Here is a 23,441-nt window from a genome sequence, read left to right as displayed (position 1 = left end):
TTATGGATGTGTACATAGGGCCTATGTACACCCCTTCGCCATGATAATATGAAGTGTATTTGATTGTTACCATTAAGTCGTTTAGGACGTTGAATTATACTATGTCTTGGGGCCGTTGATATCCAGGCGGAAGGGAAGTTGTGTTGATCCGGGCGTTGCCCCACCTCGGGCGTTGAGAGCGGGAGCTTTGGTGGGTCCCGGGCTTCTGAACTTTTCGGGACCATCCCACCTCCAGCGCCTCAGGAGCTGCCTAGCGACGACAAGGAAAACAGTGAACCCACGCTGGATCCTCGCTGTGTAATTTCGAACCCGCCCTTTTCCAGCGACCACCACGCCTTGTCCCTTTTCGTTGACCACCTTCTTTCTCCCCCCGACCACGACTCGTTTTAATACCCCTTTTTAAAACAATACAACAGGCGGAAAGCCAACGACAGGCAAGATGCAGGCTCCTGTCTTGGTGATGAGTATGGATCCCCCCTCTATGGAAGCTTCCCCGCCTCCTATGTACTCTGGGCCCCCTTTACCGCGACTTGCTCATAGCTGACCATTATGGTATGAACATAGACACCAATGCCGGTGCTGAGAGGCAGACCGGTCGCAAGGCTCAGTTGTCGAACATCGCTGCTGCCAAAACGTATGTTACTACTACCCCGCCGTCCTGGTTGCTTGACCGCCCCGAGTCGATGTTGTCGTCGTCGTCGTTTGAAATACATGAAGCTTACCTGGGGGATACAGTGTTGCTGATATTATCCGATCATGCCTGGGCCCCAAGGCCATGTTGAAGATGCTGCTCGACCCCATGGGCGGCATCGTCCTCACCAACGACGGCCACGCCATCCTCCGCGAGATCGAGGTGTCGCACCCCGCGGCCAAGAGCATGATCGAGCTCAGCCGGACGCAGGATGAGGAGGTTGGCGATGGTACTACTACTGTTATTATCCTGGGTGGGTTACAAATCAGCACTGATGGGCATGTTGGGCATGGAAGCTGACCAGGGGCTAACACTTTGTCACAGCCGGTGAGATCCTCGCGCAGGCCCTCCCCCAACTCGAGCGCAACATCCACCCAGTCAACATCATCGCGGCCTTCAAACGGGCTCTTAAGGACGCGCTGGAAATCATTGAGGAGATCTCCCTTCCCATCGACATCAACGACGACAAGGAGATGTACAAGCTTATTTCTTCGTCCATCGGCACAAAGTTTGTCTCGAGATGGTCGGAGCTCATGTGCAGCCTTGCCTTGAACGCTGTCAGGACAGTCACGTGGGAGGTTGGCAACGGCAAGCGCGAGGTCGATATCAAGCGGTATGCACGTGTTGAGAAGGTGCCTGGTGGTGAGATTGAGGACAGTCGGGTGCTGGATGGTGTGATGCTCAACAAGGATATTACTCATCCCAAGATGCGCCGCAAGATTGAGAACCCGAGGATTATTCTGTTGGATTGTCCTTTGGAGTATAAGAAGGGAGAGTCGCAGACTAATATCGAGGTGACGAAGGAGGAGGACTGGAACAGGATTTTAGAGATTGAGGAGGAGCAGGTCAAGAGCATGTGTGAGCATATCTTGGCGCTGAACCCAGATTTGGTTATCACTGAGAAGGGTGTTTCTGGTAAGTTTGTTTGCAAACATTCAGGGGTATAGGGGGCATAAGACTGATGATGGTGTATTAGATCTCGCTCAGCACTACCTCATGAAGGCCAACGTCACAGCCCTTCGCCGCGTGCGCAAGACAGACAACAACCGGATAGCGAGAGCCACTGGTGCCACCATCGTCAACAGAGTGGAAGACCTCCAGGAGTCTGACGTCGGCACCCAGTGCGGTCTGTTCGAGATTGAGAAGATTGGCGACGAGTACTTCACCTTCCTCACAAAGTGCAAGTCACCAAAGGCCTGCACTGTCCTCCTCAGAGGCCCCTCTAAGGATGTTCTCAACGAGATTGAGCGCAACCTCCAGGACGCCATGGGCGTGGCGCGCAACGTCATGTTCCACCCCAGATTATCGCCTGGCGGTGGTGCTACCGAGATGGCGGTCTCTGTCAGGTTACAGCAGCTCGCCAAGAGCATTGAGGGTGTCCAGCAGTGGCCTTACAAGGCTGTTGCCGAGGCGCTTGAGGTCATCCCCCGGACGCTTATCCAGAACGCGGGCAAGTCCCCTGTCAGGGTGCTGACCGATCTCCGGGCTAAGCACGCCGAGGGCAAGAGCTCGTGGGGCGTGAATGGTGATACTGGTTCGCTGGTGGACATGAAGGAGTATGGTGTTTGGGAGCCGGAGGCTATCAAGGTGCAGAGCATGAAGACCGCTATCGAGGTATGGTTTTTGATTCTGCCTACGGTATTACAGTATACTAACATAACGTAGGCCGCCTGCCTCTTGCTCAGAGTAGATGATATTTGCAGCGCGAAGAAGCTGCAACCGGGTGTCGGCATTAGCGGTGGTGATGATTAAATGTACAGATGACGAAGGAGGGTAGACCCGCCGGTAGATAAAGCATGGCATAGATGGATGGATGGGTGGGAAGTAGTGAACAAATAAAATGCTGGAATGCAGATACCCCTTCCTCTGATACTCTACCGATTGCTGATGCTGCGTGTGTGAAGCTGGTTGTCCTTCAATCATCATCGCAGATGACCAACCCCACCCCTTGGGCGACTGGGACAGCGGGTGGTTGTGGTGTTGTCGACTCCTTTGCATCCCCCTTCTCTGTCCCATTTCCAGCCACTTTACCACCATCATCACCTTTCTTATCCCCCTCCTTCCCACTCGCGGTAGTAGTTGGCTGCGGCGTCCGCCCTTCATTCCCACTTCCCTTCCCCTTATTCTGCTTCTTCTTATTCCTCTTCTCCCTGTTCTTCCGCGTCTTTTCCTCGTCCTTTCTTATCCTCTCTAGTCGTTCCTCCTCAAACTCGCGCTGGGCCTTTTCAGCGGCGGTTTCCTCTTCCATTTGCCGGAGTCGTTCATATTCACGGCGGCGGGCGGCTTTGTAGACGTGAAACTCGCCCGATCCGGCGCCGGCGGAGGAGCCTTGGACGTTGGTTACTATTTCTGGGGGCGGGGGGAGGTGTTTCTTTTGGGGGCCGGTAGGGAGGGGGATGGGCTTGTCGGGGTTTGCGAAGAGGGATGAGAGGGTTGCTGCTTGGAGGGAGGTGGGGGAGAGGTTATGTTTGGTTTTGGAGGAGGTGGTTGTTTTGAGGCGTTTGGCTGGGGGGGCGTCGGCCATTTTGGGAGTTGGTTGAGGTGAGCTAAGGTGAGCTGAGGTTGAGGATTGGGAGGGTTGATGGTGGTGGGTGATGTACTCGCAAGGCTGGGATCCAGTAGCTAGTTGCCGACAAGGATGGTGGTGATGGCTGTTGACAACAAAGCCCGGAATTAGAATGTGAACGCGGTAGCGACTGTGAGTCGATTTGGTGGGTCCCTCGCGACAGATGGTGGTGATGCTGATGATGCGATTTCTTGGAGTTGAAGCTTTGCAGCTGGAAGGTGCACTTGGTTTGGCTTGGCACACCGGACGCGACCGCGGCGCAACCAGAAAAAAGAGTCGAGAGCCTGGGCCACCTTGGCTTTGCCAAGAAAAGAGTCACTTTGGTGGTGGGGCTTCAGCCTCGTGGTGCCTGACACAATGAAGATCTGAGCTTCTGGGACCTACGGGACCTACCACGGGAGCAAACGGAACGAAATGGCCATGGCACGCACCGCACGTTTTGCGTGATGATATCCGGGTGTGAGCAAATGTCACGGCCAAGAGAGAGTCCCATTGATTGGTCTTCTGGTCAGTGATCAAGCATGTGTTTAGACAAGTGGTTGAAAATGGGAAGCTGTCTCAAATTTCGACCACCATGTCTTGGCAGCCCCAAGAGAAATGGCGGGGTTTAGCGACCCACGATCCAGTCAGGATTGCATTGATGACTTTTTTTTGATTTTTTTTAGTAGGGGGGCCCGGGGAACCGCAAACATGATCCAGAAGAAAGGGGCACGTGAACAAGATTGTGGACACCGTTTACCCCATATAATTGTCGATCTAGACTGAACTGGTGGCATGGAGAAATATCCAACATGTCATGTGGTGATTTTGCATCATGAAAGAGGATACGAACATGTTGCTGGAAATGGAAGCATATTAGGTAAAAATGCAGGAAAACGTTGTCTGTTCCTGTTAGGCGCTTGGGGGACAAGAACTGGGCGCTTCAGGAACCGTCATCTAGAATGGTCAAGTGCCGGGGGCGCGGGGGGGGGGGTGCGTCTGTACCACACATCTGGTGTTAGCAAGCCACGGGTGGCAGATGGGTAGATCTCTTCGGAAGGCGGTCTGATTCGATGGCGATCAGGCGGTCACCGGTTCGGCGGGTACTCTTTTGCTATCAGCTAGCAAAACTCGGCAGCCCTATGCTTTCAAGAGATGACACCAGAAGTGGCACGAAGGGACGGTGGAATCGTGCCATTTGCTTTGATAGAGGTATTGCACAATAGAAGAAAGCCCAAAGCTGAAGAACGGCAGAACCATGCAGACACGGGCACTGCCATCCATCATCAGGCGCGCGCAAGGAGAGGCAGACACGACAGCTTTGGGTGCTGTTCCATGGACCAAGCAGCCAACGAGATCCAGACACCTCCAGATGAAAAACTAGCGGGGTCATGCCCAACTTGAAGTCTGAGTTTGCTTGTGTCCACCGTTCCACCGTTCCACAGTTCCACTTGGAGCCTGCTAAAAACAACTGGGCAGTGGGCTTGGGATAGTGAGTAATTGGCAGGGGTCACTTGGTGACGAACCGCATTGGTAATACGAAATATCATCGAGCATCCATATTGCAAAAGACTGGGCAGCTAGGCTCTGTGCTGTAACTGAGAATCTTAAAGCTATTAAAACTTTGCCTGTTTCCATTTTTCCTTTTCCCTTCTGTTACTCCCGAAGATCCCCTTTGTCGGACAACCCCTTGCGCTTTATCCCCCACCTTGTTTGATAGGCCCTCCCCTTACCTACAAGGCAACTTGAAACGAACTGCCTATCACTAGACCACCAAGCGCCCAAGAAACACCTGCCCACTCCCCAATCCTGTTCAAACACCAACTGCAGCTATCTCCACGACCCAATTCACCCAGAGAAGAGAAGGAGAACACAATCATGGGGAAACCAAGACTTATCATCCTTATCAGACACGCCCAGTCGGAGGGCAACAGTACGTCACATGTCTCAGCCTCGCACTGCAGATTCCCATGTCGCAAAAAAGGAGGGGTACAAGAAGATCAGTGTGACTAACATGCCATTTCTGCAACAGAGAACCGCGACATCCACCAGACCATTCCCGACCACAGAGTCAAGCTCACGCAAGAAGGATGGCAACAAGCCTACGAAGCCGGCCGGAGACTCAAGGGCCTGCTGCGGCCCGACGACACTCTTCAGTTCTTCACCAGCCCCTACAGACGGACAAGAGAGACGACAGAAGGCATCCTCGCCACCTTAACGGACAACCAGCCAGAAGACAGCAACTTCAACAGGAACAGGATCAAGGTCTATGAGGAGCCAAGGCTGCGCGAGCAAGATTTTGGCAACTTCCAGCCATGCAGCGCCGAGATGGAAAGGATGTGGCAGGAGCGTGCCGACTATGGTCACTTTTTCTACAGAATTCCAAACGGCGAGAGTGCGGCAGATGCCTACGATCGTGTCAGTGGTTTCAACGAGAGTTTGTGGAGACAATTTGGGGATGACGACTTTCCCAGTGTCTGCGTATTAGGTATGTCTTTTCTTTTGTCCAGGAACGAGCCAATTTTCCAAAGAAATGGGGATGTTAATAATAACCCACAACAGTCACTCACGGTCTCATGTCTCGTGTCTTCCTCATGAAGTGGTACCATTTCAGTGTCGAGTACTTTGAGGATCTCCGCAACGTGAACCACTGCGAGTTCCTCACCATGAGGCAGGACATGAACACGGGCAAATACATCCTAGAAAACAAGTTACGGACATGGTCCGATCTCAAAAAACAAAACGCGCTGGAAGCGGTGGCCAGAGAAAAGGAAGCCGAGGCAAAGGACAAGGAGAAGGCGGAGACCGGAAAGGAGAATGGAAAGAGTAAGGACAGTTCGAAACTTGCTCGCACCGGCTCAGTGGTTGAGATTCGACGTCGCTGGGGAGGCTGTCCCAACGGCTGCAACCACGACAAGAATTTCAAGATCCGCCAGACGCTGGCTGACTTGGTCAAGAACGACCATATCATCTCTAACCAGGCTGTCGGCCTGGCTGGAAGTGAAAACAGCAGCGGTAGCAACAGCAACAGCAACACGAGCGGGAGCAACGTGACAGCCGTCAAGAACGGCACCGCCTCTCCCCTCGATGCTGCTGCCGCTCTTGCTCCCCCTGCTGAAACGAACAACTCTACTTCTTCCACCTCCTCGACGACCAACAGCAACAACAACAACACGGCAACCTCTCCGACCTTCGGCCTCACCAATCCTTCCTTCAACGGCACGGCCAACAGCACAACACTAGTGAGTCGACGGCCGGCAGGCAAAAAGATTTTCTGGTCTCAGTCATCAACCACGCTTTGCGCAGACGGCAGCCCTAACCCCTCCTTTGACATCTCTATCACGGGTCCCAAAATCGACATCAGCAAGGCCCGAGATGAGGTGGTTTCTAGTCCAGACGGTACGCCGTCTTTTATCTCTGTCGACGACCGATTACGTGGCCAGCTCAAGAGCCCCAGCCTACCGCCCCATCTCAGCAACAACAACAACAACAACGGCAGCAGCAGCAACCATCAAACTTCTGCCCATGGGGGCGCGGTACAGCAACTCCATGTCGGAAGGGACTTTGGCGGGACGTACAGCGGGCATAACAGCGTCGCCAGCGGGGATGACGCTGACTCGTCAGAGGACGAGCGTCACAGACATACTCACCACCACTCACATACACATGATTATCTCAAGCCTGCTTCTCATCGTGCTGTCTTTCTCACTGGGCCTGGCAGCAAGAGAGATAACAGCCGGATGGGAAGGGGTATGAGGGCTAACAGGTTGGGAGACTGCCACAGTGATGCTGGGCATAGCAGTGATGGAGAGCACGAGGCAGATGGGGAGCATGAGACGCCAGATGAGGATGAGGATGAGAGTGGGAGCAACGCTGACGGGTTGGAGTTGGCGAGGACGTTAACGGAGAAGGCGGATGAGGCATTGATGAGAGCTGAGATGGAGGATAAGAGTATACAGGGGAGTGTTTACTGATATTTTGGACTGTCGTTTTTGGTTTCTCTTTGTTTTAAAATAGCCGGCGAGCGTTTGTCACTCTTCTTTCTTGGTGTGGATGCATTTTTGCTTTTTATTATGGGGCATATGGGATTGGGAAAAGTGGGACACCAAAAAAGAATGGACTTGCGCATATAGCACGCACACGCACACACGTGGAAGACTTTTGTTTTGTTTCGGAGAGGATATCTGTTCTTTAGGGGGTATGTAATAAGATTGTGAATGGAGGAATGATACCTTTCTGTTTTTTGGTGGTTCAAGTTGAGCATTTCGTTGGGTTGTATCATGGGTAGTTAGATCTCTTATGTTGAGTGTTTTTGAATTGATACCTATTTGTGTTGACCACCCATAATACCAACTGGATTGAACTTGAATGTCAAGTACGCTGTGGATGAAAAAGTAGAGACTGAAATATAATATCAAGGCTTATAAAGATAGTTAGCACACCTCTTTGAAGGCCTTTGGACTATCTTTTAAAACAACGCGATTACAAGTAAAGGCCTATAGTATATCCCAAGGTCTGTTAACTATTTTTAGAGGCTTAATGATGCCCACGACGCACATCCATACCCGAGGCAAACTCCATGACCATGACTCCCTTCCGTTTCGTGGAAATGGCCAGAGTATGTGCCGCCCCCTTCCAACTGAAAGCATGATCAGGACAATAGTCCGCCAGCAGCCGCAGCAATCTCTCTTCATCTTCATTATACCCATCCTCACGAAGCCGGTAATTAACCCCACGGTTCGAGCCTGTAGCCGGTAGGGTCTCTAAAACAAGACACAGACGATCCAGGCCCACATTGAAACACCCGCCTTCTTCGTTGTATGTGACAGAGCGTAACCCTACATACTGAGGATTCCAGGAGGAAGTAGGGAATGGAAAGGCAGACCAAGCATTGACATCTTCAAACATATCTTTTCCAGCACGGTCGTACTTCTCTCGAATATGAGAGATGGGCGAGGGATTCTGTTCGATCAATAGATAGATTAAGCCCCGTAAGACTGAAGTCGCGCCGCTGATGCGAGAATCTGTTGCTTGGCATAGAAAATACGCCAGGCAGGTGCCTTTACCATTTCCAGTATTCAGTTGTGAGAGCTCATTGATCATTCCGCAGAGAAGCATGGTCTTCCCTTTCCCCGGATTGCCTTTGATCCAGAGGACTCGCCTGCCCGGGTGAGTCCGCCATAGCTGAAACTGTTGGTTACCTATAATTCAAGCATAGGATTCGATGAGAAGTCCTCCTCTGGGTTTCTCCATGCGATCTTTGTCATCCCGAGGATCAGTGGACCGAAGATTTCTCAGTCATTGGTTTTCTTCGTCCGTTACTCAATTCACGACTAGTTGTTCAAGCCGCAGCGACATTTGCAGGGCTGTATATTTCCTGGACGACTTGTATATGGCTGTTTCGGCATCGACCACGAGTTTTATCTTGTGCTCCCAATCATCAAGTTTGAGAATATCTCCCAAGAAGGCAAGACCCCGATGACGGTAACAGGAACAGACGAATGTGATCTGATAAGACAGTAGAGCTTCATAGAATTCAACAATCTGGATGCCAAGTTGTCGTCTCATTTGTGAGAGCTCCCCCATCACTTGGGCTGTCCTTGAACAGAGGGCGAGTCAGTCCCCGGTACCAATCCATCATCGTTCTGGTGCAGTTTATCCCTTAGCGACTGGATCTAGTGCTCTTAATAGGGTTTAATAGCATCTGATAAGGTCAGCAGATGACATGTCAATGCTCCTGGGTGAACATACCTCCAAGGCGATACAAGTGGCAGCCCACGGCACAGAAGCTTGGGGTAGGCCCTGAAGCGCCAGACTGAAGGCACTCTTCGCAGTCGAGATGGCATCTGCGACTGTGCCCACCAGTTGAACGCCTTTGCTCTAGCCTCCTTTCCAGTTCTTTCTTTCTCCAATAGGTAACTACGCTACTTCAAGCCACTTCCTCTCAGTTAATCAAGCTCAAGCCCTCTAGGGTTTGACCCATCTGTTTAGAACTTTTTTTCTTTCCCCCGGCAAATGTTTTTACAGTAATCCGTGTCCTAGGTATTCACTATTTAGTTTTTTTGTGAGCATCTATTACCGGTTTTGTTACTCGATTTTTATTCAGTTTTAAAATGAAAGGCGCCATCCCCCGGCACCCAAACGTCGACGAAGAAACAATTGTCTCAACAGCATTCAGCACATATTTATCAGCGGCGTTTGAGGACCCGGTGAAGGTATTGGAGCTGTACGACGATGTAGTCAGGCACTCAGCAGATATGTGCAAATTTCACGACAGGATGATACCAAACGTGTCCTTGAGGCATTCATCACACACCTGCCAGTTGCCGGGCGCATCACGCTAATGCGGGAGATTGAGGAGAATTCTGCCAATGCACGAAAACTCAGGCAGCTGAGAAATTTCTTAGTCGACGCCCTTCTGAACCCTGCTCGAAACGTTGGGCTTCAAAGCCTAACTATCTCTCCAGGGCTAGCAGAAGAATTCGAAGACGACATCGACACAGCCATGATCAATATCGACCCGTCATCTCGAAATCAACAATCAGTTCTCGGAGAGAAATGCATGATACGGGATGGTTGTGTCGTTACCAGGGCGGTAGACAACCACTTCTACACCAAGCTACCTGCAGACCGGCGTTTTCGAATTCGTGACTATTTAGAGTGCGCCCACATACTCCCATTGTTATTTAGGAATTTTGATATAAGTAAGCCTCTCGAAGCAAGTCCGAAACCTCATTAAACACAGATCTGACTTTTTTTTACAGGACGTAGACGTCTGTGTTTGAAGTTATAGATATCAAGAGCAAGTTGCACTTAGGGGGTCACCCTTACCACAAAATAATTAAGACACTAAAACAGGTTAACTGCTTTGAAGGATAGTCCATAGGCGTTTAAAAATAGTCTATTGGCCTTTAAAGATAGTTTAAAGATCTATTATGGCGTCAACTTACTTCCTGTGTCAATTATTCTATGGGGAGGGTGACGGTACCTAAGAAACAATCAACCCCTTAATCCGCTTGATAACAAAAATAACAAACTAGCTATCTACATTTCTATTTTACTTCGGATAACAACTACTGGAATATGTCACAGCTTTAGGCCATGAACAAACATAATACATTTTGCATTTCGAGGAGCCACAGCTATGGGTACTCAGAAGAGCCCTACCTGTACCTCTGAAAAGCCATACCCATATCTAAAACAACGCAATATTAAGAACCCCTGTGGAACATCCACGATGCATCCTGCTACGAGTCTCTTATCATGAGTTGCCATCCACTTTCGCTTTCCATCGGCCCTGGTCATGAACCCTACAACAGCTGCCAAACGACCACCTCTTCGAGACTAACCTAGCCAAGTAGCTACACTCCAAGCATGCTCATGTCAGTTAGAAACAGCCAACCTACCTTACCCTGACTGACATGCTTCAACCACCCCTCCATCCATATCTGCCTCTTCTTACCTAGTTGAGTCTTCTCAACAGAAGAATCTCAACACCAACAACCAACCAAACCTGCATCACCACCCATCACCCCCTTCCCTTCTCCATTTGCCCAATTCTTAACTCAATTGTCCAATAGCACCTACTAGCACTGCAAACTTTCAGAGTCTCTGGGACAGACCCTCAGCAACGTGGCACACCTGAACCCCTCTCCCCTCAATTTCTGCCCAATCCAAATCGTCTTCTTGGGTCCCATTTCAGGGCGAAAAGACTACCTACCCAATACCAATCAAGTTCAGTACAACTCAAAAGACGTAAGCCCAGAACAAACAATACTGAGATTCACAGTGCTCACTAGAGGCCACTTCTCATATTTTGGGTGTTTGTTGCTACGAAAAAAACGCCGGCATCACAGTATAGGAGGTACTTCAGAGACCAAAACCTGACGCTGCTGCAACATGGTTGTATCTCTGCCTGGGACTAAGCCAATGTCTAACCTCTGCAAGCTTTCCTTACACCCAGGGTCTCCCAGACCCTCAAACCTGTGCTCGGCACCACGGCACACAAAACCCACCCTCCTCTTGAACAGCGTGCACCGCATCCATCTAAATCCCTCCCCTCTAGCGGCCCGAAGAGCACAGCTCACACATCATCAGACCAGCGTGTACTGTATCCATCCTCCCTCCCTAGCGGCCCGAGAAGACAACAGACATGCTCTACCTTGCCGAGATGCCCAGTGACCAATAACCAACTGCCAGAAAGTCAAACTGCAAGTCATTGACTGACCGGTCGCAACTAAGCAGCCCAGCCCTTCTGTGTTGTTGTCACTCTTTGACTTGTTACCTGCACTCATCACATCATCAGTCCGAGAGCGTTTAAAAGTGCGTAACTAAGCCCCGTCCCAATGAACCCACCAAACCCAATAGCAAGAGACCAAACGACAGAGTTTTCACTTTTATTCCCTTGCCTCTCTCTCTGTAAGCCTGTCTTTGTTGACACTCCTGTGTGTGCAACAACCAGTCTCCACAGAGGCGAAACCAACGGAAGGTGCTCGAAACTCCCGCTTCGTTCAAAGACAATAGTAACAGACCTCTCTGCGCTGTGCTTTTGAGCATGAAGAGGGGAGTCTCTGTAACCGGCCAGCTAGTGGGTCAAGAAAGGGGGGGTGAAAGTGAACAACAAACCAATGCCAAACAAACTCACTCTTCCCTCGAAAAATATCCACTTTTCCAAACAAACCCTTTCGTGCATTATTTGCATCAACACACATTCCCAGCTCAACAATGTCCACCAGTAAGCAAATAATCTTCCTGTCGGATACATTCATCCGCTTCAGTTCACTTCTGCCTTGCTTTGCCCCTCTTACCCGCTGTCTCCCTGTCTGTGTTTGGCTGGTAAGCCTCGCACTTGTCTTCTCACCACAGCCCCCCCCATCCTATACCCTGAGTAACAAACGGGTAAAGCCAACTTGAAAGCCTTTGTGTTCCCTATCTCCATTCTGTCCAATTGCTACACAGAGAAAAAAAAAACTTTTTGGTTCATCCAGTCGGAACTTGCCGGTTCGGGTCCGGCGCTCTCTCCGCCCTCTTGTATGCCCCCCAACTAGAAACAGTCCCCTCAAAGCAAGCATGAAGCTGTTAAATTGGCTTCCCAATCTTTTATTCTCCTTCTCGTCCGAAACACAACAACGGCGGGGATTGCGGCAGTTGAGCTTACGGTACTGTACCACCGGACACTGGTCCACACATAGCCAACAACCAACCACAAAACGAAACATATGTCCTGCCTCTGGGAATGCCGGTGCCCAGGCGGCGGGAAGAAGGACAGGTAACAGAACCAGTCAGAAAAATCAGGCCAGAAGGAACCAGCAAGCAGGCAAGCAAGCGCCATGAATGGATCACCATCCACCCAAAGTGCACAGAGAATTCACGCTCTCTGAAGTGTACACTACCTCACTCCCCCTCTGTGCGAGGCGACATGTACGAAAACAAAGACATACTTGCTGCACACGTCGGCAGTATGGGTATGTCGTTTGAGCCAGCAAAGAGAAAGAAAAAAAGAGTCAGGTACACAGGCACGCCCGTTGAGTTGTCTCGCTTGCCTAAGCTGCTGGGAAAGGCATGTTCCTTGCTTTCCTTAGTCGTCACTTGAGACAAAGCTGAGATTAAGGGTTCAACATTCCTGCTCGCCTTAAACCCAGTCCTCAGGCAGGGCCAACCCCTTCAGAATACCAAAACTCTCCTCGTGAGTCGAGGAATGCATGTCCACGTATGTCATGCCCCTCCGGTAGAACTGAGCCACTAAGCTCTTTCCCTTCCCTTCCGTGTCGGCCGAATAGGAGTTGGTGATGGAGCAAAATAAGAGAAAAGTCAGGGATAGTATTGGACAATAGTAAACAAGGTGGTTGTTTCATCCTCAATGGAGGACACGGGTGACAAGGGAAGCAGCAACAACAACAACAAGCACCGTAGCGTACGTACCTATGTTATTGTGACCTCGTCCTTGTAACCAATCTTCTCAGCATCCCCGCCTCGGACTCAATGCTTTGTCCAACGCCCCGAAACTGCATATCCTTTTTTTTTTTTTTTTTAGTTTTTTTTTTGCATCTTTGTCAGCCCCCAGCACCTTCTTGCCTCGGGGCTGAGAGCACGAAGCAGACCGAGTGGCACGCTTCTCCCTTTCCAGACCAAGACATAATCAGAGACTCGGACACAAGATCGACTCAGTTACGGGACCCGTCATTGGCGAAGTCTTAGATCGTGTGGCACAAGGCACGAGGAGAGTGAGACGAGAGCTCCACTTCTGCCCTGCCGTACCCGCGTCCGGATGCTGAACGGCGGTAGAGGGAGATGTGCCGAAGTGAAGGCATCCGCCTCATGTGTTTGAGTTCGTGGATATGACCGGGTACCCGATGCGGACGAATCGTTCGGAGTGAAGTGTGCAAAGAGAAACTTGCACGACTCATTGTCCCACGGAAAGCATCAATTTACCGTGCCAGCCAATCACTCGGCTCCGTACACCTGGCTGGCAGCCCACTGGTCCTTCATTCGCCAATGTGGGTAATAACTCGGTATCTGAAGCAAGCATAAGCCGCCAGGGCCGGAGGCAGAGCGCCGTGGCCTGTAGGTCCCTATTCCGCCAGCCACGGGGACGGAGGTTGGACCAAAAAGGTGGGGACCCAGTCCCAACTCCCGCCCGCGACCAGCCTTGGCCGGGACGGCAGACCAACGAGAGCAACGGAGCCGGACATGACTGGTGTGGATTCCTTGGGCTTCGCTGCATCTTGGCTAGACGGCAGAGACGCTGACACGTTGGCCAGCATGAACCAGAGCTTGGGTTCTAGCCTGGCCAATGCCCTCTGACTCCAAGAAGCTCTCGAGTGGAGTCCCGCACGAGAGCAAACAGCTCAGAAGCTCCATCAGCTCAGGGCACGCCAGGCGGAAGCTCTCTCTCATTGGTGTGAAGCCGGGCCCCCAGTGATGCCTGAGGGGAGATCTGGGGATCCACGTCCGATGCCGATGGAGGAATAGGAAGCGACCCGTGGACGGGCCAGGAACAGGAGAATGGCGGCCTGAATGATGGGCTCTGTGCCGCTGGGGAGCAAGGCTAGCACGGGCAGGCGAGAGGCGTGACGAAACATGACGGACGAGAAAATTTTTCTCTTTGATCAACGGCGTGGCCGACTGACGATGATCGAGAGGCTGTCTCAAGCCAGCAATGCCAGGCCAAGCGAACCAGGGCGTGCGTGGATCGAGCGATGGACTGCCGAAGAACTGCGTAACACAAACAGCTGGTATCTTGGGCACACCAATCGAAGGGCCTAAAGCTGTTAGTGTTTGGTGTGTTTGATGTTGAGATGCACAGCGCTAACATCAAACTGGGCTGAATCTGATCTGGTTTGGCTGGGAGATCAATCACGAAAGCTGGGCGCGAACAAATTATCCGAGAGGCTGCCCAGCGGGAAGACCCCCCGATCCTGGCCTAGCGAGCCTTATGTCAGCCGCTACCCTGCTCACCGACGGACCGACAAAGTTACGGGCAGTGATTCGCTCCGAAATAGATGAATTCAACCACAGGAAAACCTCGCCTGTTCTGAAACGAAAACCTTTTTTCTTTCAATATCAGCGCTATTAAGCCGCCAGCCAGGCCAATTGGCTGCATACTACCTACAGTAGGTACGCAGAATTGCTTGCCAACAGCTGTTTGATGACCCAATGATGCCATCAGTGGGGCCCAGCAGTGCTCTGACGTGCAAAGTGGATTGCTGAGTGGACAAAGTGGACTTTTTCCACAATTCCAATTCAACCCTGGCAAGAAATTGACACTGCGGATCCGATCTGGCTCCAGCTTCTTCCTGATCACACCCCTCCCCCTCCACAAGCAAGGGACTCGGCCGACTCCATCTTTGTGAAGCCCGTGACAGCAGATTTTTTTGTGATTTTTCAACCCCGTCAGTGAGTCAACTCCTACCCCCTGAGGCGCAATCAGAGCACTGTCGTCAACAAAGAAAATATCACGGAACCTGCTGGTATTTTCTTGGCAGCAACGCAGCAATGCATAAGGTACTGCGTGGGGGATTGCAAAGGTGTGCGTTGTTCCCTGGAAACTTCCAGTGGTCGTCCTCCAATCTCGGAAGTTTGCAAACAATGGCATGGCTGGTGTCTCTTTCAGGGAGACGGACCCGAGGGTCTACGCCTTAGGAAGGGCCAAAAGCAATCACCGGCAGAGAAACCTTTGTGCGGGAAAATACGCCCGGGAATCCCTTCACAAAGGGCCCTTCCTCAAGCTCTCCATCTACGCCCCCTTCCTCCCTGTAGCCAAGCTGTCTAACCGAGCAGATGACACTTGCCTATTCTGGGTTCTCCTGGACACAACCATGGCTGACAGCTTTAACATCATTGCCTTTGTCGATGAGCACAGAGAGAGAACCTCCTGCCTGCCCGCCAGTTGCTATCTCTTGCTCTCCCGTCTCTTGTCAACCCGTTCCGTGAGGTTGGGCGGCAACATCCGCCACCTCTTTGGCATTTGATGCGCACACGGTTGCAAAGTAGTATCACCGATACACCATGGCTGTTATCAGATGTTCACAGCGAGGCGCTGCTGTGTTACCGAACTCTGGCTACCCGAAGCCAGCAAGACGTTTAGCCAAGCCGGAATATACAAGGCAAAAAGTCGGTTGAGCAAATCGCGATCGAACCCGGTGATGATATCTCCTGCTGATATGATCACAGATATCACGGCATTATACCACGCAGTTTCGCCTTGATCTTCCTATCCATGGTTACAGTGACCGTTACTCGTCCTGACAGGTTTTAGACTCCTCGACGCCTTGCCCAGCCGCGGCTCATCCGGTCGGTGAAGTGGTGGCATTGTTTCAATGTTTCAATGTCTCACTCTGCTCTACCTCATGCCTCGCTTCATTCTCGCAACACCGGCCGGCCATCTCGATCGAGAGGGGTGCATTTTGTAAACTGAGGTGGATATTACCTAAGGTAACCTTGATATGGCTGAAATCATAAAAAAAAAATGCACTGCACTGCCCGATGCCGCTCCACAACTCCTACTCCATGATGAGCCGTTCAAAGAAAAAAAAAAGGAGTCTGGAACCCAGCAACTCGGATACACTAAGGGTAGACGGCACACATCCGCGATCGGGAGCGGGGATCATCTTTTTTACTGTGCACGAGAACTTTCCACACAAAGCAAGAAAAGGCAGTGTCTCAATACTATCGTCATTTTCAAGTAAGGGAGCTCAACAGTAAAATGGCGCGACTTCTGGAACAAAGACAGGGATGCAAACTTTGCCCACTGGGAAGCCCGGGATTTCTTCCCCTACCAATCACCTCTTGCCCCGTCCAAGACATTCATCATCATTGACAAAAGAGAAAGAAAATTCAGTTGTCTCGTGGTACCGCGAACCGGACCATTATTACAACACCCCGTCGGTATAGACAGACACGGAACGGGGCTCACCGGCTCTCTCCGCCGTCGCCGTCAACTGCCAGGTGAGATGTGGGTGGTACCATAGCATCGGAAATAACAATGAACGATGTTGAACCTCGACCGTACGATTTGGGACTTCCAGCCAGCTCGGATTGCCAGACACAAAAAATAGGCGTATCCACTGGACATCGGCAGTTTACGAAGCTCACCCCCCCCCCCATTTTCCCCTGATCAAGCATGGAGGGTCCCTGTTTCTGTCTCCAGATGGGAAAAACTCATGCGTCTGAGGACGGTAACAAAAAAGTGAATTTTGCGGGGAAAGCTACGAATAGCTCAGCTCCGTCCTGCCATTGCGGCGGCGAGCGGCGATGGCGGCGGTACTTCCTGAGGTTCCTGTTAGCTCTGAGTTTAGAGACTTTTTTCTTGGGATTTTGGCCAACGTCTGCATCTCGGCCCTGAGCTCGAGCACGCAATTGAGACTAGACAAACTTTAATTGAACTTTGATGTGATGTCACTGACTCTCTTCTATCTAATCCCTTCATCCCTTCGGTTGCCAATTGCTCCCTGCCTGCAAGAGGTTGATGCCGGTCATTTCAGACTGATATATGCGGCTATATGCAACATTGAAGATCAGGCCAAGCTTTTTCTCTCTTTGCTGCCGCTGTTGAATTGAGCCTCCTCCCCCCTGAGCTCCCTACGCCGCTCGCTTGAACCTCAGCTTTTCCGAGAAGAATACACTTGGAGAGAGCTTTCTTACTCGTGTAGACAACACACAGACACAAACCCTTTTTACCTAGCAAATGGAACCTTTGCCCATCAAGGTTCCAAGGTCCGTCCATGAAGGTCCCAACACCCGGCACAGCATCTCTCCCTGCAACCTTTCATGCCAGCAAAAAAAAAGCAGTTTTCTTACTCCCCACCTAGCAACGCCAACAGGCAAGCAACCTGAAACACACAACTTCCCAACCTATGATGTTAAAAAGTGGATTTTGACTCTAAACCTGTAACTTATTTTTCTTCGCCCTTTCGGAACCTTCTCTCGAACGAGAAAATTGTGGAGGAGAGGAGTGATCTCCTTTGCATCCCGTCCCTTCTCTCCCTTCCGTCCAAGTTCATGAAACTGCCCATTCAGTCGTCATCAGGCTTCAAATCCCCACTTCCAACTATTTCCCAACAGGGAGAGCGCAGTCTCTTTCAACCAATGTGACTCTCTATTCACAAACACCATGCTTATGGGGAGAAATTATACGATGATGAAATCACCCCTCGTGATAAAAAAAAAACTGATCCCGAAAGCTCCGAAGGGGAGAAAAACTACGTGCTCTAATCAGTGTGAATCTATTCACAAACACCAAACTATGGAACAATGATGAAATCACCCCTCGTGAAGAGAAACCCGATCCCCGAAAGCCCCGAGGACGAAAAAATGCTTCTCAATGTATGATGTATAATGACTGCAGGTACTCCCGTTTTTTCGCAACCTCATATCGTCCGATGGGGGTTGCGGGCTGGCGGGCGGGAGATGTCCGGACCTACCGATGAGGATGAATGAGTGACATGCCAATCGAAAGTGGATCTATCAAGCAGTCACACTCAAAACCCTCCTCGATCTCAACGGTTTCTTCTCCATACCCTGATGGATAGATTGCAACCTCGATCCATAGAAATCATCCAGAAGCACTGCCACTGTAGAGGAGGTGTCCATCCAATTTGGGGACTTGGACAAGATCGTGCCAAAAACATGCCCATAAAACATTCGATAAAAAATTGCCCATCGACGATTGCTCAAATATTTCCCATACCCAACGGCATATACGGCCAAAAATGCATAATCACTGCATGAGTTGTAAATAGGGGGTCAAGTCCTCCTCTTCCACCTTCAATAAGTTGAGTGGCTGAGCACAGTCCACGACTTTTTGCACATGTTGCTGCAACTTGCATAAATCTGTAGGTGCAATTGGTAGAAACATATGTACATCATCTATGATTTGAACGATTTACATAACCTGGAGGAAAATGGTAACCGCATACCTAACCCCTCTCTCACCAACCAAAAGACCACATGATTGATGATGCCCCCTCTCCAACGCCCATCATTCTCAAAATGCTGCATCTCGATGGCTGGTCAACAACACCAGCCCGGCTGCATGCGGAGGATGTTTCCCGTGCCGCCTCCGCCTCCGCCTACCACATCAACTCCGTCACTGCCCTGCCAAAACCCAGCTGTCACAACCACAAAAGGCAGACAGCATGATCACCACTTCCATTCACTAGATAGTGGAGAAAATCTTCTACATTCTAAAAAAACCTGCTCTCGAAAAAATGGTCCAGTGACATTGTAAATCGCCAACACATGATCAACCTCCAAGACCGGCTCAATTACCTAATACACACATTGGCATTCCATACCTCCAAAACTTCAAGTGATCATCAACCTTGGGTGGAGTCCCCTAAAAAAAAGAGCCCGATTCACCTCCTGACTACACCGACACTTACGATCGTGACTGTTGCTCCCTCTAAGACATTTTTCTTATTGTTGACGACACTTTTTATGCAAATGAAGTGGACCTTGGTAGTGGGATTGGTAATCTTTTCCCATTTAAGTTCACCTAGTCAACTTTGTTGTTGACTGGTGTAGGCAGACAAATTTGCTGCTTGGCTACCTAATGATGGGAGATTCCATCCGCCCAAAAAAAGAAAAAAAAAGGATGATGTTCTCCAAAGACTCTGCTGTTAGGTCTTGAGATCAAAAACGCCTGGCCCCTCCCCATAGTTTCCCTTTGTAGCAATATGATAAAACACAGTCTGAGCTCCGCCGCCCGCCAAAGCTGATTTCCCATAAAACAATTCCATCCCTCCTCATCCCGAACCCAAAAACCCGTTCCAGATGCAAGTAAGGTAAGCGATGTTGTACCTCCCCCATCCCATAGTAGATAGCACAGAAGAAAAAAGGAGAAAATAAAACAGATATTGTCCCCTCGCTTTCTCTCTGTAATACACGGCTTCCTCCTATAATCCCATGTTGTGTGATGTGATTGTGTGGTGTTGTTGTGAAGCCCAGCCCCGCCGACCCAAAGCCCAAGTGTTGTTGTACGCCCAAAAGGAAATTAAAATCAGAAAGCCAAAACCCCGGTTCTTGGATGGTGTGTTCCAAGCCTGGGCATGTGTGTTGCGACCCAAAACTTTTTTATGATGCTGAGCTCCGATGAATGCAATTTTTTTGTTACAGAAACCCGTTGTGAAAAAGACCGAGACAAAAGAAATGTTGATTGAGCCGTGTGTATGGTGTGTATAAATCGATTGTGTGGGGTATATGTCGCTACTGTTGATAAAGGCAAGGAAAAAAGGACAATTCGCTCGAAGGAAGATGTGTTCGTTGTCGTCTAGTACGATCGTCTACGTTGAGTGCGGACAGATTCGAACGAACGAGCGTAGGCCCTCAGTTCGCGGGCGGCCTTGTCTGACAGTTGAGCGGCGTCGAGCCCGGCAGAGGATGTGCTGCGCATGGAGCAGAGGCTGGTTTGCGAGGCGGATGGGGAGAGGACAGAGTTGGAGCGGGATGTTTGTGGTGTGCTGAAGTCGAAGGCGGGGGAGAGGTAGAACTTGGAGCTGCTGGAGGTTGGTTTGTTGAAGGTCCACTCGTTCAGGGTTGGTGAGCTCGCCCCAGAGCTTGGTGATGAAGAGGAAGCAGTCTTCTCGTAGTCCCCAAGACGGCAGGCTTCAGAGCAGTAGGTGGTGCCGTCGGTTTGCTTGTCGCAGCCCAGGCAGAACTGGTGATCCCAATCGAAGGACATGTTGACTGATTGTTGATCTGAAAGGTTGGCTGGTGTTGTTTAGTTGTTGGTGTTGCTATGTAGCAGTAGCTCGAGATGGCTGTGGTTGCTTGTTGGTCTTCTTTGTTGGTTGATCTTGCTGTTGCTGTTGAAGAGAGAGGGTGGTCGAGTCTATAAGAAGACGAATGCCCGTTGACTCACAGGACTGGGAGCGAAGTGGTGGAGAAGGAGAGTGTGGAAAAGATCAAACGATGAAGATCAAGATGTGCTGGTGCCAAGGGCAGGAGGAGCGAAGTTGAACTGGGAGACGCCTGGAATATGTATTCCTGGCACCTGGCCTGCCCTGGGCTTGGAGGTGTGGGGGGTGGGACGAGGCACCTGCCCATGACCACAAAGGACCCACGAGAGGACTCAGACAGCGACGCGGTAGCTGGTACACTGCCGGGGTAGGCCGCTAAAGTACCTCCTGAGCAGAAATTTGCAGAAGGTCGCAGCACTTGGATCCCGGCACAGTACGCCGAGAGAACGTACCACTTCTGGCTCGAAACCTCGTGGGTGTGCTGGGCGTGTGCTGGGCGTGTGCTGGGCAAGGGCCTTCACTCGGCGCTAGGCCAAGTTTGCAATAGCGCTATGGCAGGGGTTTGGGTCAGGGGGGTGGGAAAGAAAATCTTTTCAGTCGGGGGTGAGAATATCGGCCATCTTTTTTGTCGTGGCACCACCCTGGTCAATTGGGTGTGAACTGATGAGCGGGGCGCTGGCTGCTTTAGCGCCATCCAGCCTGGCCTTGAGCTCATCGGGGAGGGGGTGTGTCATCAGCAGTGCACGCAATTGCCCGCCATCCACAGCTCATCAGCACTCATCGGTGAGCATCGCAAGGCCTGTCTCATGGATATCTCTGTCTGCTTTCTTGCTTCAGTTGTTTTAAGGTGCAAGATGTTTATGCTATGGCGCCAAGGCAAAACCATTCTTGTATAGGTGGGGGGTCGTCACCGTCAAGGGACATCAAGGGACACACATTCAGTGTCTTCTGACCTTCGGGATGTGCCTCGTTAGATTCTCGTCTTGTGGTGCCATATCACTGTCACCAGTGCCATCCGACTTTCTACTGCCCGTTGGGAAAAAAGAAGCGCAAGAAATTCACAGTTCGGGCCACGAGCAGGTGGCTATTGGATTGGATCGTCTGCTACTATTGCTGCTGCTGGTGTCGTCCTCCCGCGCACCACTCCCCTCTCAAGCTTCCAGTTAGAGGAGGGGGGTGCGGCCTCAGGCCTTGCAGCGGCTTCTTTGCGGAGGGCAGATCAGGCGTTTTGGTGTCTGCGTTCCTCGCCTCTTTTTTCACCCGCTAGCCATAGAACGGGAGCGCCAGTTGCTTTTCTTCAACACCGTCCAATGATGGCCTCTCTCATCGTGGGCTGGGGCCCAAAACCCACACGGTGAAACCGAGCGCCTGAGTGTTTGGGCGTCGCCGGTGTGGTTACTCGAATGACTATCAAAAAAAAAACTTTTCACTTCATTCCATTTTTCCATATTCTGTTCTAGGCTTTTTTTTTTCACGCTTGTGGTCTCGAACCATTGCTGCTTTCATGCCAGTGGAAGCGAGCTGGACCTAGATACGTACTTTGTACCTCTGCGCCATCGTCTGAAAGACCCCCAAATCCTATTTTTGCACCTGTATCTCGTCTCTTCGCAACTTTGCGGATTGCCGCGGCATTACCGCATTCTCAACCATCTGGAGCGGCCGGGCAACGCAAGAAAGAAAGATAAAACCAAGCGCGGGCTTGTGAGCCAGAAGGACTCGAGATACGGAACCGCAACCCAGAGACAAACGTGGGGGTCTATGGTGTCGTCTCGCCGTCCCTCAATTTACGTCCATCGTCGCAGTGCAGCAGCATATCAATCATGGAGATGGGGGGTGGTTCGCGGTTCGCAAGGCACAGATAGGCAGAGCCATGGCACAAGAAAACATACAGATCAGATTTCGTCAAACATCCCACCCAGCCGCGCGCCGAAAAACAACTTCTCATTTATTAACCCCCTGCTGTATACTGTATCAATTGTCGTCGTGTAAAGTGAGCGACAGGACATGTAGACGTAAAAGGGCTGCTACTATAGCTTGTGCGGAGTGTGGGAATCACGAACCACTCTTCTTTGAACCAGCCTGCATCTGCAGTGCAACGCTTCGTTTTGTCCCATCTTTTGCCCCCCGTTTGCTCATATGCCCCCCAAACAAATTTCCATCCCATCCCATCCCAAAATCAACCCACCACCCGCAGCTTTTTGTCGCCTTGTCTGCAGTCCGTCGTCCGTCCTTGCATTTTCGAGAGGCAGACTAGAAACAACTCCCCGGTCCCCTTCATTGGCCGGTTGTGCACGCACCCTCATGGATTGAAACCAGACAACACACCCTCTCTCTTCTGCAAACCAACAATGTCGATGAATGGGAGACAGCTTGAACACGACGGCTGTCGCCAGTCCAACCATGCTTCAGGCGGCAAACTTTCCTTGTGCTAGTCCATGGTAAGGCGCGAGGTTGGAATATCAGACTACACGACACTATAGTCACCATCATACAGAAGAAGCCTGAACTAAACTAATGTCTTGCATTTTGCCTTCCCAGCCAGCCCATTGTCAAGAATTTTCTTCTAGTCTACCTAAACTAGTCAGGTATCACGAGCGCACCATAGTTTTCTTTGACAAAGACGCTCATGATCACAGCAACCTTGGGTTTTACACGAAAAGAAGACCGTCTTGGCTTGGGCTGAGAGGGGGATTTTCCTTCGTGTTAGTCGCCTTGTGACCTGGCCTTGTCTAAAAGTTTCCAATTCACGACCGAAAACTTGACAAAGAAATGGAAACTCCGCCCACAGAGTATACGTGTGTCAAATACGTACACCATCCACCCCCCCCTCATTCAATGTTGCCATTTCTCAAACATCCAGGGAGATGATCATTTCTTCCTACTTTCGTGATAATGAGAACAGATCTCGTCTCTCAAACAGGTAGATCCCGCCCTATCGTAGGTCGTCAAACATTTTAGGCAACTTTGA

At 50.8% G+C, this 23,441-nt stretch overlaps 5 protein-coding genes across 5 annotated transcripts; 3 read left to right on the top strand and 2 right to left on the bottom strand.

Moving 5' to 3' along the window:
• Positions 1 to 439: 439 nt before the first annotated feature.
• On the top strand, positions 440 to 2,553 carry CCT3 (T-complex protein 1 subunit gamma; the record flags this gene model as incomplete). Its single annotated transcript, XM_062911275.1, has 6 exons — positions 440 to 464; positions 565 to 634; positions 736 to 944; positions 1,016 to 1,606; positions 1,668 to 2,305; positions 2,357 to 2,553. The coding sequence occupies 6 exons, from the start codon at positions 440 to 442 to the stop codon at positions 2,441 to 2,443; spliced, it is 1,620 nt and encodes a 539-aa protein (XP_062767296.1). The 3' UTR covers positions 2,444 to 2,553.
• Positions 2,554 to 2,606: 53 nt separating this feature from the next.
• On the bottom strand, positions 2,607 to 3,215 carry QC763_308275 (uncharacterized protein; the record flags this gene model as incomplete). The annotated part of the gene is made up of 1 exon (XM_062911274.1): positions 2,607 to 3,215. One exon carries the CDS (start codon positions 3,213 to 3,215, stop codon positions 2,607 to 2,609), a length of 609 nt encoding a protein of 202 aa, XP_062767295.1.
• Positions 3,216 to 4,243: 1,028 nt separating this feature from the next.
• QC763_308270 (uncharacterized protein) lies at positions 4,244 to 7,526 on the top strand. The gene is made up of 3 exons (XM_062911273.1): positions 4,244 to 5,169; positions 5,269 to 5,724; positions 5,799 to 7,526. The coding sequence occupies exons 1-3, from the start codon at positions 5,115 to 5,117 to the stop codon at positions 7,208 to 7,210; spliced, it is 1,923 nt and encodes a 640-aa protein (XP_062767294.1). The 5' UTR covers positions 4,244 to 5,114; the 3' UTR covers positions 7,211 to 7,526.
• A 7,802-nt stretch (positions 7,527 to 15,328) lies between these two features.
• On the top strand, positions 15,329 to 15,706 carry QC763_0056200 (uncharacterized protein; the record flags this gene model as incomplete). The annotated part of the gene is made up of 1 exon (XM_062905810.1): positions 15,329 to 15,706. The coding sequence occupies one exon, from the start codon at positions 15,329 to 15,331 to the stop codon at positions 15,704 to 15,706; it is 378 nt and encodes a 125-aa protein (XP_062767293.1).
• Positions 15,707 to 20,004: 4,298 nt separating this feature from the next.
• QC763_308250 (uncharacterized protein) lies at positions 20,005 to 20,415 on the bottom strand (the record flags this gene model as incomplete). Its single annotated transcript, XM_062911272.1, has 1 exon — positions 20,005 to 20,415. The coding sequence occupies one exon, from the start codon at positions 20,413 to 20,415 to the stop codon at positions 20,005 to 20,007; it is 411 nt and encodes a 136-aa protein (XP_062767292.1).
• Between the last annotated feature and the right edge of the window lie 3,026 nt (positions 20,416 to 23,441).

This window comes from Podospora pseudopauciseta, chromosome 3 (genome assembly GCF_035222475.1).
Source record: "Podospora pseudopauciseta strain CBS 411.78 chromosome 3, whole genome shotgun sequence".
NCBI lineage: Eukaryota > Fungi > Ascomycota > Sordariomycetes > Sordariales > Podosporaceae > Podospora > Podospora pseudopauciseta.
The sequence above is the reverse complement of the archived record's forward strand: the minus strand, read 5'-3'. Positions and strand labels throughout refer to the sequence as shown.